Below are 17244 nucleotides of genomic sequence, written 5' to 3'. Positions count from 1 at the left end.
GCAGTGTGAGGCAGGAGCCTCTGGAGCTGTAGAGGGTAAAGAGCAGTGTGAGGGCAGGAGCCTCTGGAGCTGTAGAGGGTAAAGAGCAGTGTGAGGGCAGTAGCCTCTGGAGCTGTAGAGGGTAAAGAGCAGTGTGAGGGCAGTAGCCTCTGGAGCTGTAGAGGGTAAAGAGCAGTGTGAGGGCAGGAGCCTCTGGAGCTGTAGAGGGTAAAGAGCAGTGTGAGGCAGGAGCCTCTGGAGCTGTAGAGGGTAAAGAGCAGTGTGAGGCAGGAGCCTCTGGAGCTGTAGAGGGTAAAGAGCAGTGTGAGGCAGGAGCCTCTGGAGCTGTAGAGGGTAAAGAGCAGTGTGAGGCAGGAGCCTCTGGAGCTGTAGAGGGTAAAGAGCAGTGTGAGGCAGGAGCCTCTGGAGCTGTAGAGGGTAAAGAGCAGTGTGAGGCAGGAGCCTCTGGAGCTGTAGAGGGTAAAGAGCAGTGTGAGGCAGGAGCCTCTGGAGCTGTAGAGGGTAAAGAGCAGTGTGAGGGCAGGAGCCTCTGGAGCTGTAGAGGGTAAAGAGCAGTGTGAGGGCAGGAGCCTCTGGAGCTGTAGAGGGTAAAGAGCAGTGTGAGGGCAGGAGCCTCTGGAGCTGTAGAGGGTAAAGAGCAGTGTGAGGGCAGGAGCCTCTGGAGCTGTAGAGGGTAAAGAGCAGTGTGAGGCAGGAGCCTCTGGAGCTGTAGAGGGTAAAGAGCAGTGTGAGGGCAGGAGCCTCTGGAGCTGTAGAGGGTAAAGAGCAGTGTGAGGCAGGAGCCTCTGGAGCTGTAGAGGGTAAAGAGCAGTGTGAGGCAGGAGCCTCTGGAGCTGTAGAGGGTAAAGAGCAGTGTGAGGCAGGAGCCTCTGGAGCTGTAGAGGGTAAAGAGCAGTGTGAGGCAGGAGCCTCTGGAGCTGTAGAGGGTAAAGAGCAGTGTGAGGCAGGAGCCTCTGGAGCTGTAGAGGGTAAAGAGCAGTGTGAGGCAGGAGCCTCTGGAGCTGTAGAGGGTAAAGAGCAGTGTGAGGCAGGAGCCTCTGGAGCTGTAGAGGGTAAAGAGCAGTGTGAGGCAGGAGCCTCTGGAGCTGTAGAGGGTAAAGAGCAGTGTGAGGGCAGGAGCCTCTGGAGCTGTAGAGGGTAAAGAGCAGTGTGAGGGCAGGAGCCTCTGGAGCTGTAGAGGGTAAAGAGCAGTGTGAGGCAGGAGCCTCTGGAGCTGTAGAGGGTAAAGAGCAGTGTGAGGGCAGGAGCCTCTGGAGCTGTAGAGGGTAAAGAGCAGTGTGAGGCAGGAGCCTCTGGAGCTGTAGAGGGTAAAGAGCAGTGTGAGGCAGGAGCCTCTGGAGCTGTAGAGGGTAAAGAGCAGTGTGAGGCAGGAGCCTCTGGAGCTGTAGAGGATCACTGTCTCCTCACACTGCTGTTTAGTGAGCTCCTCTCTGGCAGGATGGTGATACATTAACTACTCACTCACGAACTACCCATCACTATTCTGTCCCTCTCCTGACTCCTCCCTCTTGTCCCTCTCCTGACTCCTCCCTCTGGACTCCCTTATTGACTCTACCCATCCCTGGCTCTGTGGGACACTGTACGATCACTGCCGGTCGGTTTCCACCAGTCACGTTCTCGGTGTGATAGAATGTATGGGCTGCTTCCAGGATAGTGGGCGGCTTGGTGGGGAGTGTGGCGATGTTTCCTCCCCCGCCCAGGTGGACAATGGTCATTCCTCTGGAAGCACCGGCTGCATTTCCAACCTCTCCATTATCGTGACAGAATTTACCTCATTACAGTCACGGCAGGAGGAAACATCGCCACACTCCCCAACCAAGCCGCCCCCGCCCACTAACCTGGAAGCAGCCCATACATTGTAGGCTAACCTTACTCTTATAGACGTGGCTTACCACTTCCGGAGCGCTGCGGTCCACAGAACAGAATACTTCCGGAGCGCTGCGGTCCACAGAGCAGAATACTTCCGGAGCGCTGCGGTCCACAGAGCAGAATACTTCCGGAGCGCTGCGGTCCACAGAGCAGAATACTTCCGGAGCGCTGCGGTCCACAGAGCAGAATACTTCCGGAGCGCTGCGGTCCACAGAGCAGAATACTTCCGGAGCGCTGCGGTCCACAGAGCAGAATACTTCCGGAGCGCTGCGGTCCACAGAGCAGAATACTTCCGGAGCGCTGCGGTCCACAGAGCAGAATACTTCCGGAGCGCTGCGGTCCACAGAGCAGAATACTTCCGGAGCGCTGCGGTCCACAGAGCAGAATACTTCCGGAGCGCTGCGGTCCACAGAGCAGAATACTTCCGGAGCGCTGCGGTCTACAGAGCAGAATACTTCCGCTGCGATGCAAGCCTCGATGGAGAATACTTCCTGTACCGTTCTGTAGTGGGCGGAGTCTCTGGCACTTCCCGGCTTCCGTAGTCTTGATGTGGCCTCAGCTCTTCCACGTCATCGAGAGAGTAGAGCTGCTGTGAAGACCGGGCCGAGGGCAGGTAACGACCCCGCGACCAGAGGACGGGAGCCGACAGCGGCCACCTGTGCAGGGGCAGACACAGTGCGGGATAGGGAGACTCCGGCCTCAGTCCCTGCAGCGCCCCTGCGAGGAGTCCGGCTGCGGTCATTACTCCATAGTCATGACCTGTGCACTGCACATCACAATAACGGCTCCCTCTGCCAGGTGTCACCCTGTGCCCCCCTTCCCCATGCTCTGCCAGGTGTCACCCTGTGCCCCCCTTCCCCATGCTCTGCCAGGTGTCACCCTGTGCCCCCCTTCCCCATGCTCTGCCAGGTGTCACCCTGTGCGCCCCCCTTCCCCATGCTCTGCCAGGTGTCACCCTGTGCCCCCCTTCCCCATGCTCTGCCAGGTGTCACCCTGTGCCCCCCTTCCCCATGCTCTGCCAGGTGTCACCCTGTGCCCCCCCCCTTCCCCATGCTCTGCCAGGTGTCACCCTGTGCCCCCCCCCTTCCCCATGCTCTGCCAGGTGTCACCCTGTGCCCCCCCCCTTCCCCATGCTCTGCCAGGTGTCACCCTGTGCCCCCCTTCCCCATGCTCTGCCAGGTGTCACCCTGTGCCCCCCTTCCCCATGCTCTGCCAGGTGTCACCCTGTGCCCCCCTTCCCCATGCTCTGCCAGGCGTCACCCTGTGCCCCCCTTCCCCATGCTCTGCCAGGTGTCACCCTGTGCGCCCCCCTTCCCCATGCTCTGCCAGGTGTCACCCTGTGCCCCCCTTCCCCATGCTCTGCCAGGTGTCACCCTGTGCCCCCCCCCTTCCCCATGCTCTGCCAGGTGTCACCCTGTGCCCCCCTTCCCCATGCTCTGCCAGGTGTCACCCTGTGCCCCCCCCCTTCCCCATGCTCTGCCAGGTGTCACCCTGTGCCCCCCCCCTTCCCCATGCTCTGCCAGGTGTCACCCTGTGCCCCCCCCCTTCCCCATGCTCTGCCAGGTGTCACCCTGTGCCCCCCTTCCCCATGCTCTGCCAGGTGTCACCCTGTGCCCCCCTTCCCCATGCTCTGCCAGGTGTCACCCTGTGCCCCCCTTCCCCATGCTCTGCCAGGTGTCACCCTGTGCGCCCCCCTTCCCCATGCTCTGCCAGGTGTCACCCTGTGCGCCCCCCTTCCCCATGCTCTGCCAGGTGTCACCCTGTGCGCCCCCCTTCCCCATGCTCTGCCAGGTGTCACCCTGTGCGCCCCCCTTCCCCATGCTCTGCCAGGTGTCACCCTGTGCGCCCCCCTTCCCCATGCTCTGCCAGGTGTCACCCTGTGCCCCCCTTCCCCATGCTCTGCCAGGTGTCACCCTGTGCCCCCCTTCCCCATGCTCTGCCAGGTGTCACCCTGTGCCCCCCTTCCCCATGCTCTGCCAGGTGTCACCCTGTGCCCCCCTTCCCCATGCTCTGCCAGGTGTCACCCTGTGCCCCCCCCTTCCCCATGCTCTGCCAGGTGTCACCCTGTGCCCCCCCCTTCCCCATGCTCTGCCAGGTGTCACCCTGTGCCCCCTCCTTCCCCATGCTCTGCCAGGTGTCACCCTGTGCCCCCTCCTTCCCCATGCTCTGCCAGGTGTCACCCTGTGCCCCCTCCTTCCCCATGCTCTGCCAGGTGTCACCCTGTGCCCCCTCCTTCCCCATGCTCTGCCAGGTGTCACCCTGTGCCCCCTCCTTCCCCATGCTCTGCCAGGTGTCACCCTGTGCCCCCTCCTTCCCCATGCTCTGCCAGGTGTCACCCTGTGCCCCCTCCTTCCCCATGCTCTGCCAGGTGTCACCCTGTGCCCCCCTTCCCCATGCTCTGCCAGGTGTCACCCTGTGCCCCCCCCTTCCCCATGCTCTGCCAGGTGTCACCCTGTGCGCCCCCCTTCCCCATGCTCTGCCAGGTGTCACCCTGTGCCCCCTCCTTCCCCATGCTCTGCCAGGTGTCACCCTGTGCCCCCTCCTTCCCCATGCTCTGCCAGGTGTCACCCTGTGCCCCCCTCCTTCCCCATGCTCTGCCAGGTGTCACCCTGTGCCCCCTCCTTCCCCATGCTCTGCCAGGCGTCACCCTGTGCCCCCCTTCCCCATGCTCTGCCAGGCGTCACCCTGTGCCCCCCTTCCCCATGCTCTGCCAGGCGTCACCCTGTGCCCCCCTTCCCCATGCTCTGCCAGGCGTCACCCTGTGCCCCCCTTCCCCATGCTCTGCCAGGCGTCACCCTGTGCCCCCCTTCCCCATGCTCTGCCAGGCGTCACCCTGTGCGCCCCCCCTTCCCCATGCTCTGCCAGGCGTCACCCTGTGCGCCCTCCTTCCCCATGCTCTGCCAGGTGTCACCCTGTGCGCCCTCCTTCCCCATGCTCTGCCAGGTGTCACCCTGTGTGCCCCCCTTCCCCATGCTCTGCCAGGTGTCACCCTGTGTGCCCCCCTTCCCCATGCTCTGCCAGGTGTCACCCTGTGCCCCCCTTCCCCATGCTCTGCCAGGTGTCACCCTGTGCCCCCCTTCCCCATGCTCTGCCAGGTGTCACCCTGTGCCCCCCCTTCCCCATGCTCTGCCAGGTGTCACCCTGTGCCCCCCTTCCCCATGCTCTGCCAGGTGTCACCCTGTGCCCCCCCCCTTCCCCATGCTCTGCCAGGTGTCACCCTGTGCCCCCTCCTTCCCCATGCTCTGCCAGGTGTCACCCTGTGCCCCCCTTCCCCATGCTCTGCCAGGTGTCACCCTGTGCCCCCCTTCCCCATGCTCTGCCAGGTGTCACCCTGTGCCCCCCTTCCCCATGCTCTGCCAGGTGTCACCCTGTGCCCCCCTTCCCCATGCTCTGCCAGGTGTCACCCTGTGCCCCCCCTTCCCCATGCTCTGCCAGGTGTCACCCTGTGCCCCCCTTCCCCATGCTCTGCCAGGTGTCACCCTGTGCGCCCCCCTTCCCCATGCTCCTGCCAGGTGTCACCCTGTGCGCCCCCCTTCCCCATGCTCTGCCAGGTGTCACCCTGTGCGCCCCCCTTCCCCATGCTCTGCCAGGTGTCACCCTGTGCGCCCCCCCTTCCCCATGCTCTGCCAGGTGTCACCCTGTGCCCCCCTTCCCCATGCTCTGCCAGGTGTCACCCTGTGCCCCCCTTCCCCATGCTCTGCCAGGTGTCACCCTGTGCCCCCCTTCCCCATGCTCTGCCAGGTGTCACCCTGTGCGCCCCCCTTCCCCATGCTCTGCCAGGTGTCACCCTGTGCCCCCCTTCCCCATGCTCTGCCAGGTGTCACCCTGTGCGCCCCCCTTCCCCATGCTCTGCCAGGTGTCACCCTGTGCCCCCCTTCCCCATGCTCTGCCAGGTGTCACCCTGTGCCCCCCCCCTTCCCCATGCTCTGCCAGGTGTCACCCTGTGCCCCCCCCCTTCCCCATCCTCTGCCAGGTGTCACCCTGTGCCCCCCCCTTCCCCATGCTCTGCCAGGTGTCACCCTGTGCGCCCCCCTTCCCCATGCTCTGCCAGGTGTCACCCTGTGCGCCCCCCTTCCCCATGCTCTGCCAGGTGTCACCCTGTGTGCCCCCCTTCCCCATGCTCTGCCAGGTGTCACCCTGTGCGCCCCCCTTCCCCATCCTCTGCCAGGTGTCACCCTGTGCCCCCCTTCCCCATGCTCTGCCAGGTGTCACCCTGTGCCCCCCTTCCCCATGCTCTGCCAGGTGTCACCCTGTGCCCCCCCCTTCCCCATCCTCTGCCAGGTGTCACCCTGTGCCCCCCCCTTCCCCATCCTCTGCCAGGTGTCACCCTGTGCCCCCCCCTTCCCCATCCTCTGCCAGGTGTCACCCTGTGCCCCCCCCTTCCCCATCCTCTGCCAGGTGTCACCCTGTGCCCCCCCCTTCCCCATGCTCTGCCAGGTGTCACCCTGTGCCCCCCCCTTCCCCATGCTCTGCCAGGCGTCACCCTGTGCCCCCCCCTTCCCCATGCTCTGCCAGGCGTCACCCTGTGCGCCCCCCTTCCCCATGCTCTGCCAGGCGTCACCCTGTGCGCCCCCCTTCCCCATGCTCTGCCAGGCGTCACCCTGTGCGCCCCCCTTCCCCATGCTCTGCCAGGCGTCACCCTGTGCGCCCCCCCCCCCTCCCCTTCCTCTGCCAGGCGTCACCCTGTGCGCCCCCCTTCCTCTGCCAGGCGTCACCCTGTGCGCCCCCCCCCTCCCCTTCCTCTGCCAGGCGCCACCCTGTGCGCCCCCCCCCTCCCCTTCCTCTGCCAGGCGTCACCCTGTGCGCCCCCCCCCTCCCCTTCCTCTGCCAGGCGTCACCCTGTGCGCCCCCCCCTCCCCTTCCTCTGCCAGGCGTCACCCTGTGCGCCCCCCCCTCCCCTTCCTCTGCCAGGCGTCACCCTGTGCGCCCCCCCCTCCCCTTCCTCTGCCAGGCGTCACCCTGTGCGCCCCCCCCCCTCCCCTTCCTCTGCCAGGCGTCACCCTGTGCGCCCCCCCCCTCCCCTTCCTCTGCCAGGCGTCACCCTGTGCGCCCCCCCCCTCCCCTTCCTCTGCCAGGCGTCACCCTGTGCGCCCCCCCCCTCCCCTTCCTCTGCCAGGCGTCACCCTGTGCGCCCCCCCCTCCCCTTCCTCTGCCAGGCGTCACCCCTGTGCGCCCCCCCCCTCCCCTTCCTCTGCCAGGCGTCACCCTGTGCGCCCCCCCCCTCCCCTTCCTCTGCCAGGCGTCACCCTGTGCGCCCCCCCCCTCCCCTTCCTCTGCCAGGCGTCACCCTGTGCGCCCCCCCCCCTCCCCTTCCTCTGCCAGGCGTCACCCTGTGCGCCCCCCCCCCTCCCCTTCCTCTGCCAGGCGTCACCCTGTGCGCCCCCCTTCCCCCCATCCTCTGCTTCCAGTAGGTGCTGCACTGTATATTGGGCGGTGTTGGGGCAGAGCGGGTGATGGAGTCCCCACTTTCTGGGTTGTGGGCTGTGGATCTGACGCCCGCCTGTGGTGCTGTTTTTCACCTTTGCTGCTTTTCTTCTCTCAGGGCCAGGAGCTGCTGCACTTTTTTCCGTACGTCTGAGTGTCCCCAGCCGGAGCCATGACGGCCGCAGAGAACGTGTGCTACACCCTCATCAATGTCCCCATGGACTCTGAGCCTCCATCAGAGATCACACTGAAGACCGACCTGGGTATGAGAATGGCGCAAGTCATCAGAGCGGTGGAATAGTGGAGGCGGGGGTGCCCGGGTACGGTGGGTGGAGGAGGCGGGGGGTGCCCGGGTACGGTGGGTGGAGGAGGCGGGGGTGCCCGGGTACGGTGGGTGGAGGAGGCGGGGGTGCCCGGGTACGGTGGGTGGAGGAGGCGGGGGTGCCCGGGTACGGTGGGTGGAGGAGGCGGGGGTGCCCGGGTACGGTGGGTGGAGGCGGCGGGGGAGCCAGGGTATGGCGGTTGGAGGCGGCGGGGGAGCCAGGGTATGGCGGTTGGAGGCGGCGGGGGTAGCCAGGGTATGGCGGTTGGAGGCGGCGGGGGAGCCAGGGTATGGCGGTTGGAGGCGGCGGGGGAGCCAGGGTATGGCGGTTGGAGGCGGCGGGGTAGCCAGGGTATGGCGGTTGGAGGCGGCGGGGGAGCCAGGGTATGGCGGTTGGAGGCGGCGGGGGAGCCAGGGTATGGCGGTTGGAGGCGGCGGGGGAGCCAGGGTATGGCGGTTGGAGGCGGCGGGGGAGCCAGGGTATGGCGGTTGGAGGCGGCGGGGGAGCCAGGGTATGGCGGTTGGAGGCGGCGGGGGAGCCAGGGTATGGCGGTTGGAGGCGGCGGGGGAGCCCGGGTATGGCGGTTGGAGGCGGCGGGGGAGCCAGGGTATGGCGGTTGGAGGCGGCGGGGGTGCCCGGGTACGGGGGTGGAGGCGGCCTTTTGCCCTCCTCCCCCCGCCTGTTCTAATGCGCCGTGCCTTGTTCACACACAGAGAAAGGAGATGTGAAATCCAAGACGGAGGCTCTGAAGAAAGTGATCATCATGATCCTGAACGGGGAGAAGCTGCCCGGGCTCCTGATGACCATCATCCGCTTCGTGCTGCCGCTGCAGGACCACACCATCAAGAAGCTGCTGCTCGTCTTCTGGGAGATCGTCCCCAAGACCACTCCGGACGGTAAACTGCTGCAGGAGATGATCCTGGTGTGTGACGCCTACAGGAAGGTGCGTCTGATGCTGGGGGGGTGGAGGGACCCCCGGCTCTGAGTATTGGGGGGATCCGGGCTGACCCCTCTGGTGCTGATGGCGGGTGTCGATTCTCGTCCTTTCAGGATCTCCAGCATCCGAATGAGTTCATCCGCGGCTCCACCCTGCGCTTCCTGTGTAAGCTGAAAGAGGCCGAGCTCCTGGAGCCGCTGATGCCGGCCATCCGGGCGTGCCTGGAACATCGGCACAGCTACGTGAGGAGGAACGCCGTGCTGGCCATATACACCATCTACAGGTACCGCGGCCCAGCAGCACAGCGCCCGTACACTGCCATGTCCACGATCCCAGCCTGAGACATCCAGCACTGGAGCAGCAGCCCGTCTGTGGCTGTCAGCCCGACCCCTATGACCTGCGGCCCGTCTGTGGCTTGCGGCCCGAGCCCTGTGACCCACGGCCCGAGCCCTGTGACCCGCGGCCCGAGCCCTGTGGCCCGCGGCCCGAGCCCTGTGGCCCGCGGCCCGAGCCCTGTGGCCCGCGGCCCGAGCCCTGTGGCCCGCGGCCCGAGCCCTGTGGCCCGCGGCCCGAGCCCTGTGGCCCGCGGCCCGAGCCCTGTGGCCCGCGGCCCGAGCCCTGTGGCCCGCGGCCCGAGCCCTGTGGCCCGCGGCCCGAGCCCTGTGGCCCGCGGCCCGAGCCCTGTGGCCCGCGGCCCGAGCCCTGTGGCCCGCGGCCCGAGCCCTGTGGCCCGCGGCCCGAGCCCTGTGGCCCGCGGCCCGAGCCCTGTGGCCCGCGGCCCGAGCCCTGTGGCCCGCGGCCCGAGCCCTGTGGCCCGCGGCCCGAGCCCTGTGGCCCGCGGCCCGAGCCCTGTGGCCCGCGGCCCGAGCCCTGTGGCCCGCGGCCCGAGCCCTGTGGCCCGCGGCCCGAGCCCTGTGGCCCGCGGCCCGAGCCCTGTGGCCCGCGGCCCGAGCCCTGTGGCCCGCGGCCCGAGCCCTGTGGCCCGCGGCCCGAGCCCTGTGGCCCGCGGCCCGAGCCCTGTGGCCCGCGGCTCATCTGAGCCTTGTAACACACGTCCCACCTACAAGCTGCTGCCTTTTCTGAGGAGCCCCCACAATGCCGTCTTGTAGCGTCGCGGCATGTGCCTAATGTCATGGTGACCTGCTCATTAGTAGAAGCACGATGGGTATCACAGGGGGGGACGAGGTTCCTGGGGCTTTGGTGCGGCAGCCACAGACTAGCAATATGGCCGCTTGCTCCAGGTACTGCAAGCAATGTTCCTCTGATCTAATCCAGAGATTTCCCCCGATGTGGGTTTGTTCCAGTGTATCGGTGCAGTCAAGCTGAGCACATTGTCCTGTTCTGGACTAAAGGCTGATGGTCCTTACCGGCACTGATATACTGTAACAAACCCTCAGCTTTTTGGGAAGGCGCCACCAGTTCAGTAAGGGCGGTGGATGCAGGCGGCGGTCTCCCGGCCCGGGCGGTGGATGCAGGCGGCGGTCTCCCGGCCCGGGCGGTGGATGCAGGCGGCGGTCTCCCGGCCCGGGCGGTGGATGCAGGCGGCGGTCTCCCGGCCCGGGCGGTGGATGCAGGCGGCGGTCTCCCGGCCCGGGCGGTGGATGCAGGCGGCGGTCTCCCGGCCCGGGCGGTGGATGCAGGCGGCGGTCTCCCGGCCCGGGCGGTGGATGCAGGCGGCGGTCTCCCGGCCCGGGCGGTGGATGCAGGCGGCGGTCTCCCGGCCCGGGCGGTGGATGCAGGCGGCGGTCTCCCGGCCCGGGCGGTGGATGCAGGCGGCGGTCTCCCGGCCCGGGCGGTGGATGCTGGCGGCGGTATCGCGGCAGGGCGGTGGCACTGCGGGGTCTGATCGCTCTGAATAACCTTCGCCTTTAGAAACTTTGAGCATCTGATCCCGGACGCCCCGGAGCTGATCCACGACTTCCTGGTGAACGAGAAGGACGCCAGCTGCAAGAGGAACGCCTTCATGATGCTGATCCACGCCGACCAGGTACGCGGCCCCTGCGCTGACACGCGCCCGCCAGCACCTGCCCCTATGATAACACTGATTGCTCATCTGTCGTACGGGCGTGTCTCCCCAGGACCGCGCTCTGGATTACCTCAGCACCTGCATCGATCAGGTCCACACCTTCGGGGACATCTTGCAGCTGGTGATTGTGGAGCTGATATACAAGGTGCGTGATGTCCGGCGAGAGCAGCCGAGGCCGGGGCCTTCACCAACAGCTTGGAAAATGGCAAACTCAGTCATGTTCCCCCCACCCGTCTCCCACCACGCTCTAGACCCCCGGCGGTGTTTGCGTCCTGTTCTACGTCGATGACATCTGCCATTATACGTGTGACCCCTGCAGACAATCACAGGCTGCAGCAGACTGAGATTTGCACTTATAGATTGAAACAGAGACCGCAGGACCTGGGCAGTGCAACTTCTGGGATATGGGCTGGTGATGCAGGGCGTTCAGTGGGCATGGCAGGCGTGGGTTAGTTTCGCAGGGCGTCCGGTGGGCACGGCAGGCGTGGGTCGGTGATGCAGGGCATCCGGTGGGCGCGGGTGGGCACGGCAGGCGTGGGCTGGTGACGCAGGGTGTTCAGTGGGCATGGCAGGCGTGGGTTGGTTTTGCAGGGCGTCCGGTGGGCACGGCAGGCGTGGGTCGGTGATGCAGGGCATCCGGTGGGCGCGGGTGGGCACGGCAGGCGCAGGCCGGTGACGCAGGGTGTTCAGTGGGCATGGCAGGCGTGGGTTGGTTTCGCAGGGCGTCCGGTGAGCACGGCAGGCGCGGGTTGGTTTCGCAGGGCGTCCGGTGGGCACGGCAGGCGTGGGTCGGTGATGCAGGGCGTCCGGTGGGCGCGGGTGGGCACGGCAGGCGTGGGCTGGTGACGCAGGGTGTTCAGTGGGCACGGCAGGCGTCGGTTGGTTTCGCAGGGCGTCCGGTGGGCACGGCAGGCGCAGGTTGGTTTCGCAGGGCGTCCGGTGGGCACGGCAGGCGTGGGTTGGTTTCGCAGGGCGTCCAGTGGGCACGGCAGGCGCGGGCCGGTGATGCAGGACGTCCGGTGGGCACGGCAGGCGCGGGCCGGTGATGCAGGGCGTCCGGTGGGCACGGCAGGCACGGGTTGGTTTCGCAGGGTGTCCGGTGGGCACGGCAGGCGTGGGTCGGTGATGCAGGGCGTCCGGTGGGCGCGGGTGGGCACGGCAGGCGTGGGTTGGTTTCGCAGGGCGTCCGGTGGGCACGGCAGGCGTGGGTCGGTGATGCAGGGCGTCCGGTGGGCACGGCAGGCGCGGGTTGGTTTCGCAGGGTGTCCGGTGGGCACGGCAGGCGTGGGTCGGTGATGCAGGGCGTCCGGTGGGCACGGCAGGCGCGGGTTGGTTTCGCAGGGCGTCCGGTGGGCACGGCAGGCGTGGGTCGGTGATGCAGGGCGTCCGGTGGGCACGGCAGGCATGGGTCGGTGATGCAGGACGTCCGGTGGGCACGGCAGGCGTGGGTCGGTGATGCAGGGCGCGGGTGGGCACGGCAGGCGCAGGCCGGTGACGCAGGGCGCTCCAGTCTTTCATGGGTCAGTCGTCTGCGCTTCTGTAACTCCCGGTCTGTCCGGCAGGTGTGTCACGCCAACCCTTCCGAGAGAGCGCGCTTCATCCGCTGTATCTACAACCTGCTGCAGTCCTCCAGCCCAGCCGTGAAGTATGAAGCTGCCGGGACCCTCGTCACACTGTCCAGCGCCCCCACTGCCATCAAGGTACGTGATGCATAAGTGTTACCCCCGGACGTCCTGATGTGTCCTGACGTCCGTCTCCTTCTCGCCCAGGCCGCGGCTCAGTGCTACATCGACCTGATCATTAAAGAGAGTGACAACAACGTGAAGCTGATCGTCCTGGATCGCCTGATAGAGCTGAAGGACCACCCGTCCCACGAGCGCGTCCTGCAGGTACTGTGCATTGTAGATCCACCCGTCCCACGATCGCCTCCTGCAGCTCTGTGCATTGTAGATCCACCCGTCCCACGAGCGCGTCCTGCAGGTACTGTGCATTGTAGATCCACCCGTCCCACGATCGCCTCCTGCAGCTCTGTGCATTGTAGATCCACCCGTCCCACGAGCGCCTCCTGCAGCTCTGTGCATTGTAGATCCACCCGTCCCACGAGCGCGTCCTGCAGGTACTGTGCATTGTAGATCCACCCGTCCCACGATCGCCTCCTGCAGCTCTGTGCATTGTAGATCCACCCGTCCCACGAGCGCCTCCTGCAGCTCTGTGCATTGTAGATCCACCCGTCCCACGAGCGCGTCCTGCAGGTACTGTGCATTGTAGATCCACCCGTCCCACGAGCGCGTCCTGCAGGTACTGTGCATTGTAGATCCACCCGTCCCACGAGCGCGTCCTGCAGGTACTGTGCATTGTAGATCCACCCGTCCCACGAGCGCGTCCTGCAGGTACTGTGCATTGTAGATCCACCCGTCCCACGAGCGCGTCCTGCAGGTACTGTGCATTGTAGATCCACCCGTCCCATGAGCGCGTCCTGCAGGTACTGTGCATTGTAGATCCACCCGTCCCACGAGCGCGTCCTGCAGCTCTGTGCATTGTAGATCCACCCGTCCCACGAGCGCGTCCTGCAGGTACTGTGCATTGTAGATCCACCCGTCCCACGAGCGCGTCCTGCAGGTACTGTGCATTGTAGATCCACCCGTCCCACGAGCGCGTCCTGCAGGTACTGTGCATTGTAGATCCACCCGTCCCACGATCGCCTCCTGCAGCTCTGTGCATTGTAGATCCACCCGTCCCACGATCGCCTCCTGCAGCTCTGTGCATTGTAGATCCACCCGTCCCACGAGCGCGTCCTGCAGCTCTGTGCATTGTAGATCCACCCGTCCCATGAGCGCGTCCTGCAGCTCTGTGCATTGTAGATCCACCCGTCCCACGATCGCCTCCTGCAGCTCTGTGCATTGTAGATCCACCCGTCCCACGAGCGCGTCCTGCAGCTCTGTGCATTGTAGATCCACCCGTCCCACGAGCGCCTCCTGCAGCTCTGTGCATTGTAGATCCACCCGTCCCACGAGCGCCTCCTGCAGCTCTGTGCATTGTAGATAACCCGTCCCACGAGCGCCTCCTGCAGCTCTTTGCATTGTAGATCCACCCGTCCCACGAGCGCGTCCTGCAGGTACTGTGCATTGTAGATCCACCCGTCCCACGAGCGCGTCCTGCAGGTACTGTGCATTGTAGATCCACCCGTCCCACGAGCGCGTCCTGCAGCTCTGTGCATTGTAGATCCACCCGTCCCACGATCGCCTCCTGCAGCTCTGTGCATTGTAGATCCACCCGTCCCACGATCGCCTCCTGCAGCTCTGTGCATTGTAGATCCACCCGTCCCACGAGCGCGTCCTGCAGCTCTGTGCATTGTAGATCCACCCGTCCCATGAGCGCGTCCTGCAGCTCTGTGCATTGTAGATCCACCCGTCCCATGAGCGCGTCCTGCAGCTCTGTGCATTGTAGATCCACCCGTCACATGAGCGCCTCCTGCAGCTCTGTGCATTGTAGATCCACCCGTCCCATGAGCGCCTCCTGCAGCTCTGTGCATTGTAGATCCACCCGTCCCATGAGCGCGTCCTGCAGCTCTGTGCATTGTAGATCCACCCGTCCCACGATCGCGTCCTGCAGCTCTGTGCATTGTAGATCCACCCGTCACATGAGCGCCTCCTGCAGCTCTGTGCATTGTAGATCCACCCGTCACATGAGCGCCTCCTGCAGCTCTGTGCATTGTAGATCCACCCGTCCCATGAGCGCGTCCTGCAGCTCTGTGCATTGTAGATCCACCCGTCACATGAGCGCCTCCTGCAGCTCTGTGCATTGTAGATCCACCCGTCCCACGATCGCCTCCTGCAGCTCTGTGCATTGTAGATCCACCCGTCCCACGAGCGCGTCCTGCAGCTCTGTGAATTGTAGATCCACCCGTCCCACGAGCGCGTCCTGCAGCTCTGTGCATTGTAGATCCACCCGTCCCATGAGCGCGTCCTGCAGCTCTGTGCATTGTAGATCCACCCGTCACATGAGCGCCTTCTGCAGCTCTGTGCATTGTAGATCCACCCGTCCCATGAGCGCGTCCTGCAGCTCTGTGCATTGTAGATCCACCCGTCCCACGATCGCGTCCTGCAGCTCTGTGCATTGTAGATCCACCCGTCCCATGAGCGCGTCCTGCAGCTCTGTGCATTGTAGATCCACCCGTCACATGAGCGCCTTCTGCAGCTCTGTGCATTGTAGATCCACCCGTCCCATGAGCGCGTCCTGCAGCTCTGTGCATTGTAGATCCACCCGTCCCACGATCGCGTCCTGCAGCTCTGTGAATTGTAGATCCACCCGTCACATGAGCGCCTCCTGCAGCTCTGTGCATTGTAGATCCACCCGTCCCACGAGCGCCTCCTGCAGCTCTGTGAATTGTAGATCCACCCGTCCCACGAGCGCGTCCTGCAGCTCTGTGCATTGTAGATCCACCCGTCCCATGAGCGCGTCCTGCAGCTCTGTGCATTGTAGATCCACCCGTCACATGAGCGCGTCCTGCAGCTCTGTGCATTGTAGATCCACCCGTCACACGATCGCCTCCTGCAGCTCTGTGCATTGTAGATCCACCCGTCCCATGAGCGCGTCCTGCAGCTCTGTGCATTGTAGATCCACCCGTCACATGAGCGCGTCCTGCAGCTCTGTGCATTGTAGATCCACCCGTCACACGATCGCCTCCTGCAGCTCTGTGCATTGTAGATCCACCCGTTACACGATCGCCTCCTGCAGCTCTGTGCATTGTAGATCCACCCGTCCCACGAGCGCGTCCTGCAGCTCTGTGCATTGTAGATCCACCCGTCCCACGATCGCGTCCTGCAGGTACTGTGCATTGTAGATCCACCCGTCCCACGAGCGCCTCCTGCAGCTCTGTGCATTGTAGATCCACCCGTCCCACGATCGCGTCCTGCAGCTCTGTGCATTGTAGAGCCACCCGTCCCACGATCTCCTCCTGCAGCTCTGTGCATTGTAGATCCACCCGTCGCACGATCGCGTCCTGCAGCTCTGGGCATTGTAGATCCTCGCGTCCTGCAGCTCTGGGCATTGTAGATCCACCCGTCACACGAGCGCCTCCTGCAGCTCTGTGAATTGTAGATCCACCCGTCGCACGATCGCGTCCTGCAGCTCTGGGCATTGTAGATCCACCCATCCCACGATCGTCTCCTGCAGCTCTGTGCATTGTAGATCCACCCGTCCCACGAGCGCGTCCTGCAGCTCTGTGCATTGTAGATCCACCCGTCCCACAAGCGCGTCCTGCAGGTACTGTGCATTGTAGATCCACCCGTCCCACGATCGCCTCCTGCAGCTCTGTGCATTGTAGATCCACCCGTCCCACGATCGCGTCCTGCAGCTCTGTGCATTGTAGATCCACCCGTCCCACGAGTGCCTCCTGCAGCTCTGTGCATTGTAGATCCACCCGTCACACGATCGCGTCCTGCAGCTCTGTGCATTGTAGATCCACCCGTCCCACGATCGCCTCCCCCCCCCTGCAGCTCTGTGCATTGTAGATCCACCCGTCCCACGATCTCCTCCTGCAGCTCTGTGCATTGTAGATCCACCCGTCCCACGATCGCGTCCTGCAGCTCTGGGCATTGTAGATCCACCCGTCCCACGATCTCCTCCTGCAGCTCTGTGCATTGTAGATCCACCCGTCCCACGAGCGCGTCCTGCAGCTCTGTGCATTGTAGATCCACCCGTCCCACGATCGCCTCCTGCAGCTCTGGGCATTGTAGATCCACCCGTCCCACGATCTCCTCCTGCAGCTCTGTGCATTGTAGATCCACCCGTCCCACGAGTGCCTCCTGCAGCTCTGGGCATTGTAGATCCACCCGTCCCACGAGCGCCTCCTGCAGCTCTGTGCATTGTAGATCCACCCGTCCCACGATCTCCTCCTGCAGCTCTGTGCATTGTAGATCCACCCGTCCCACGATCGCGTCCTGCAGCTCTGGGCATTGTAGATCCACCCGTCCCACGATCTCCTCCTGCAGCTCTGTGCATTGTAGATCCACCCGTCCCACGAGCGCCTCCTGCAGCTCTGGGCATTGTAGATCCACCCGTCCCACGAGCGCCTCCTGCAGCTCTGTGCATTGTAGATCCACCCGTCCCACGAGCGCCTCCTGCAGCTCTGTGCATTGTAGATCCACCCGTCCCACGATCGCCTCCTGCAGCTCTGTGCATTGTAGATCCACCCGTCCCACGATCGCCTCCTGCAGCTCTGTGCATTGTAGATCCACCCGTCCCACGATCGCCTCCTGCAGCTCTGTGCATTGTAGATCCACCCGTCCCACGATCGCGTCCTGCAGCTCTGTGCATTGTAGATCCACCCGTCCCACGATCGCGTCCTGCAGGTACTGTGCATTGTAGATCCACCCGTCCCACGAGCGCGTCCTGCAGCTCTGTGCATTGTAGATCCACCCGTCCCACGAGCGCCTCCTGCAGCTCTGTGCATTGTAGATCCACCCGTCTGATGATCGCGTCTTGCAGCTCTGTGCATTGTAGATCCACCCGTCCCACGAGCGCGTCCTGCAGCTCTGTGCATTGTAGATCCACCGTCTGCAGCGCCTCTTGTCACTGGTGACTCCGCACACTGTGCACTGCGGGGATCCGGCGGTGTCAGAGCCACAGAGGGGCTGCTGACAGGTGGATCTTGTCCAGACAAC

The 17244-nt window shown here is 64.9% G+C and overlaps 1 protein-coding gene across 1 annotated transcript; it reads left to right on the top strand.

The window, feature by feature from the left end:
- The first annotated feature begins 2374 nt into the window (after positions 1-2374).
- LOC142254533 (coatomer subunit beta-like) lies at positions 2375-12726 on the top strand. The gene is made up of 8 exons (XM_075325632.1): positions 2375-2482; positions 7412-7556; positions 8330-8559; positions 8667-8836; positions 10426-10540; positions 10632-10724; positions 12142-12279; positions 12349-12726. The coding sequence occupies exons 2-8, from the start codon at positions 7466-7468 to the stop codon at positions 12709-12711; spliced, it is 1200 nt and encodes a 399-aa protein (XP_075181747.1). The 5' UTR covers positions 2375-2482; positions 7412-7465; the 3' UTR covers positions 12712-12726.
- The last annotated feature ends 4518 nt before the right edge of the window (positions 12727-17244 follow it).

Source organism: Anomaloglossus baeobatrachus, chromosome 10 (assembly GCF_048569485.1).
Source record: "Anomaloglossus baeobatrachus isolate aAnoBae1 chromosome 10, aAnoBae1.hap1, whole genome shotgun sequence".
NCBI classification, from domain to species: domain Eukaryota; kingdom Metazoa; phylum Chordata; class Amphibia; order Anura; family Aromobatidae; genus Anomaloglossus; species Anomaloglossus baeobatrachus.
Note: the sequence above shows the minus strand (reverse complement) of the source record. Positions and strands in the feature narration are given on the sequence as shown.

Coding starts and splice junctions, on each gene's coding strand:
- LOC142254533 (XM_075325632.1), top strand. CDS start 7,466: ATGACGGCCGCAGAGAACGTGTGCTACACCCTCATCAATGTCCCCATG. Junction 10,541..10,631: donor TGCTGATCCACGCCGACCAG/GTACGCGGCCCC, acceptor GTGTCTCCCCAG/GACCGCGCTCTGGATTACCT. Junction 10,725..12,141: donor TTGTGGAGCTGATATACAAG/GTGCGTGATGTC, acceptor TCTGTCCGGCAG/GTGTGTCACGCCAACCCTTC.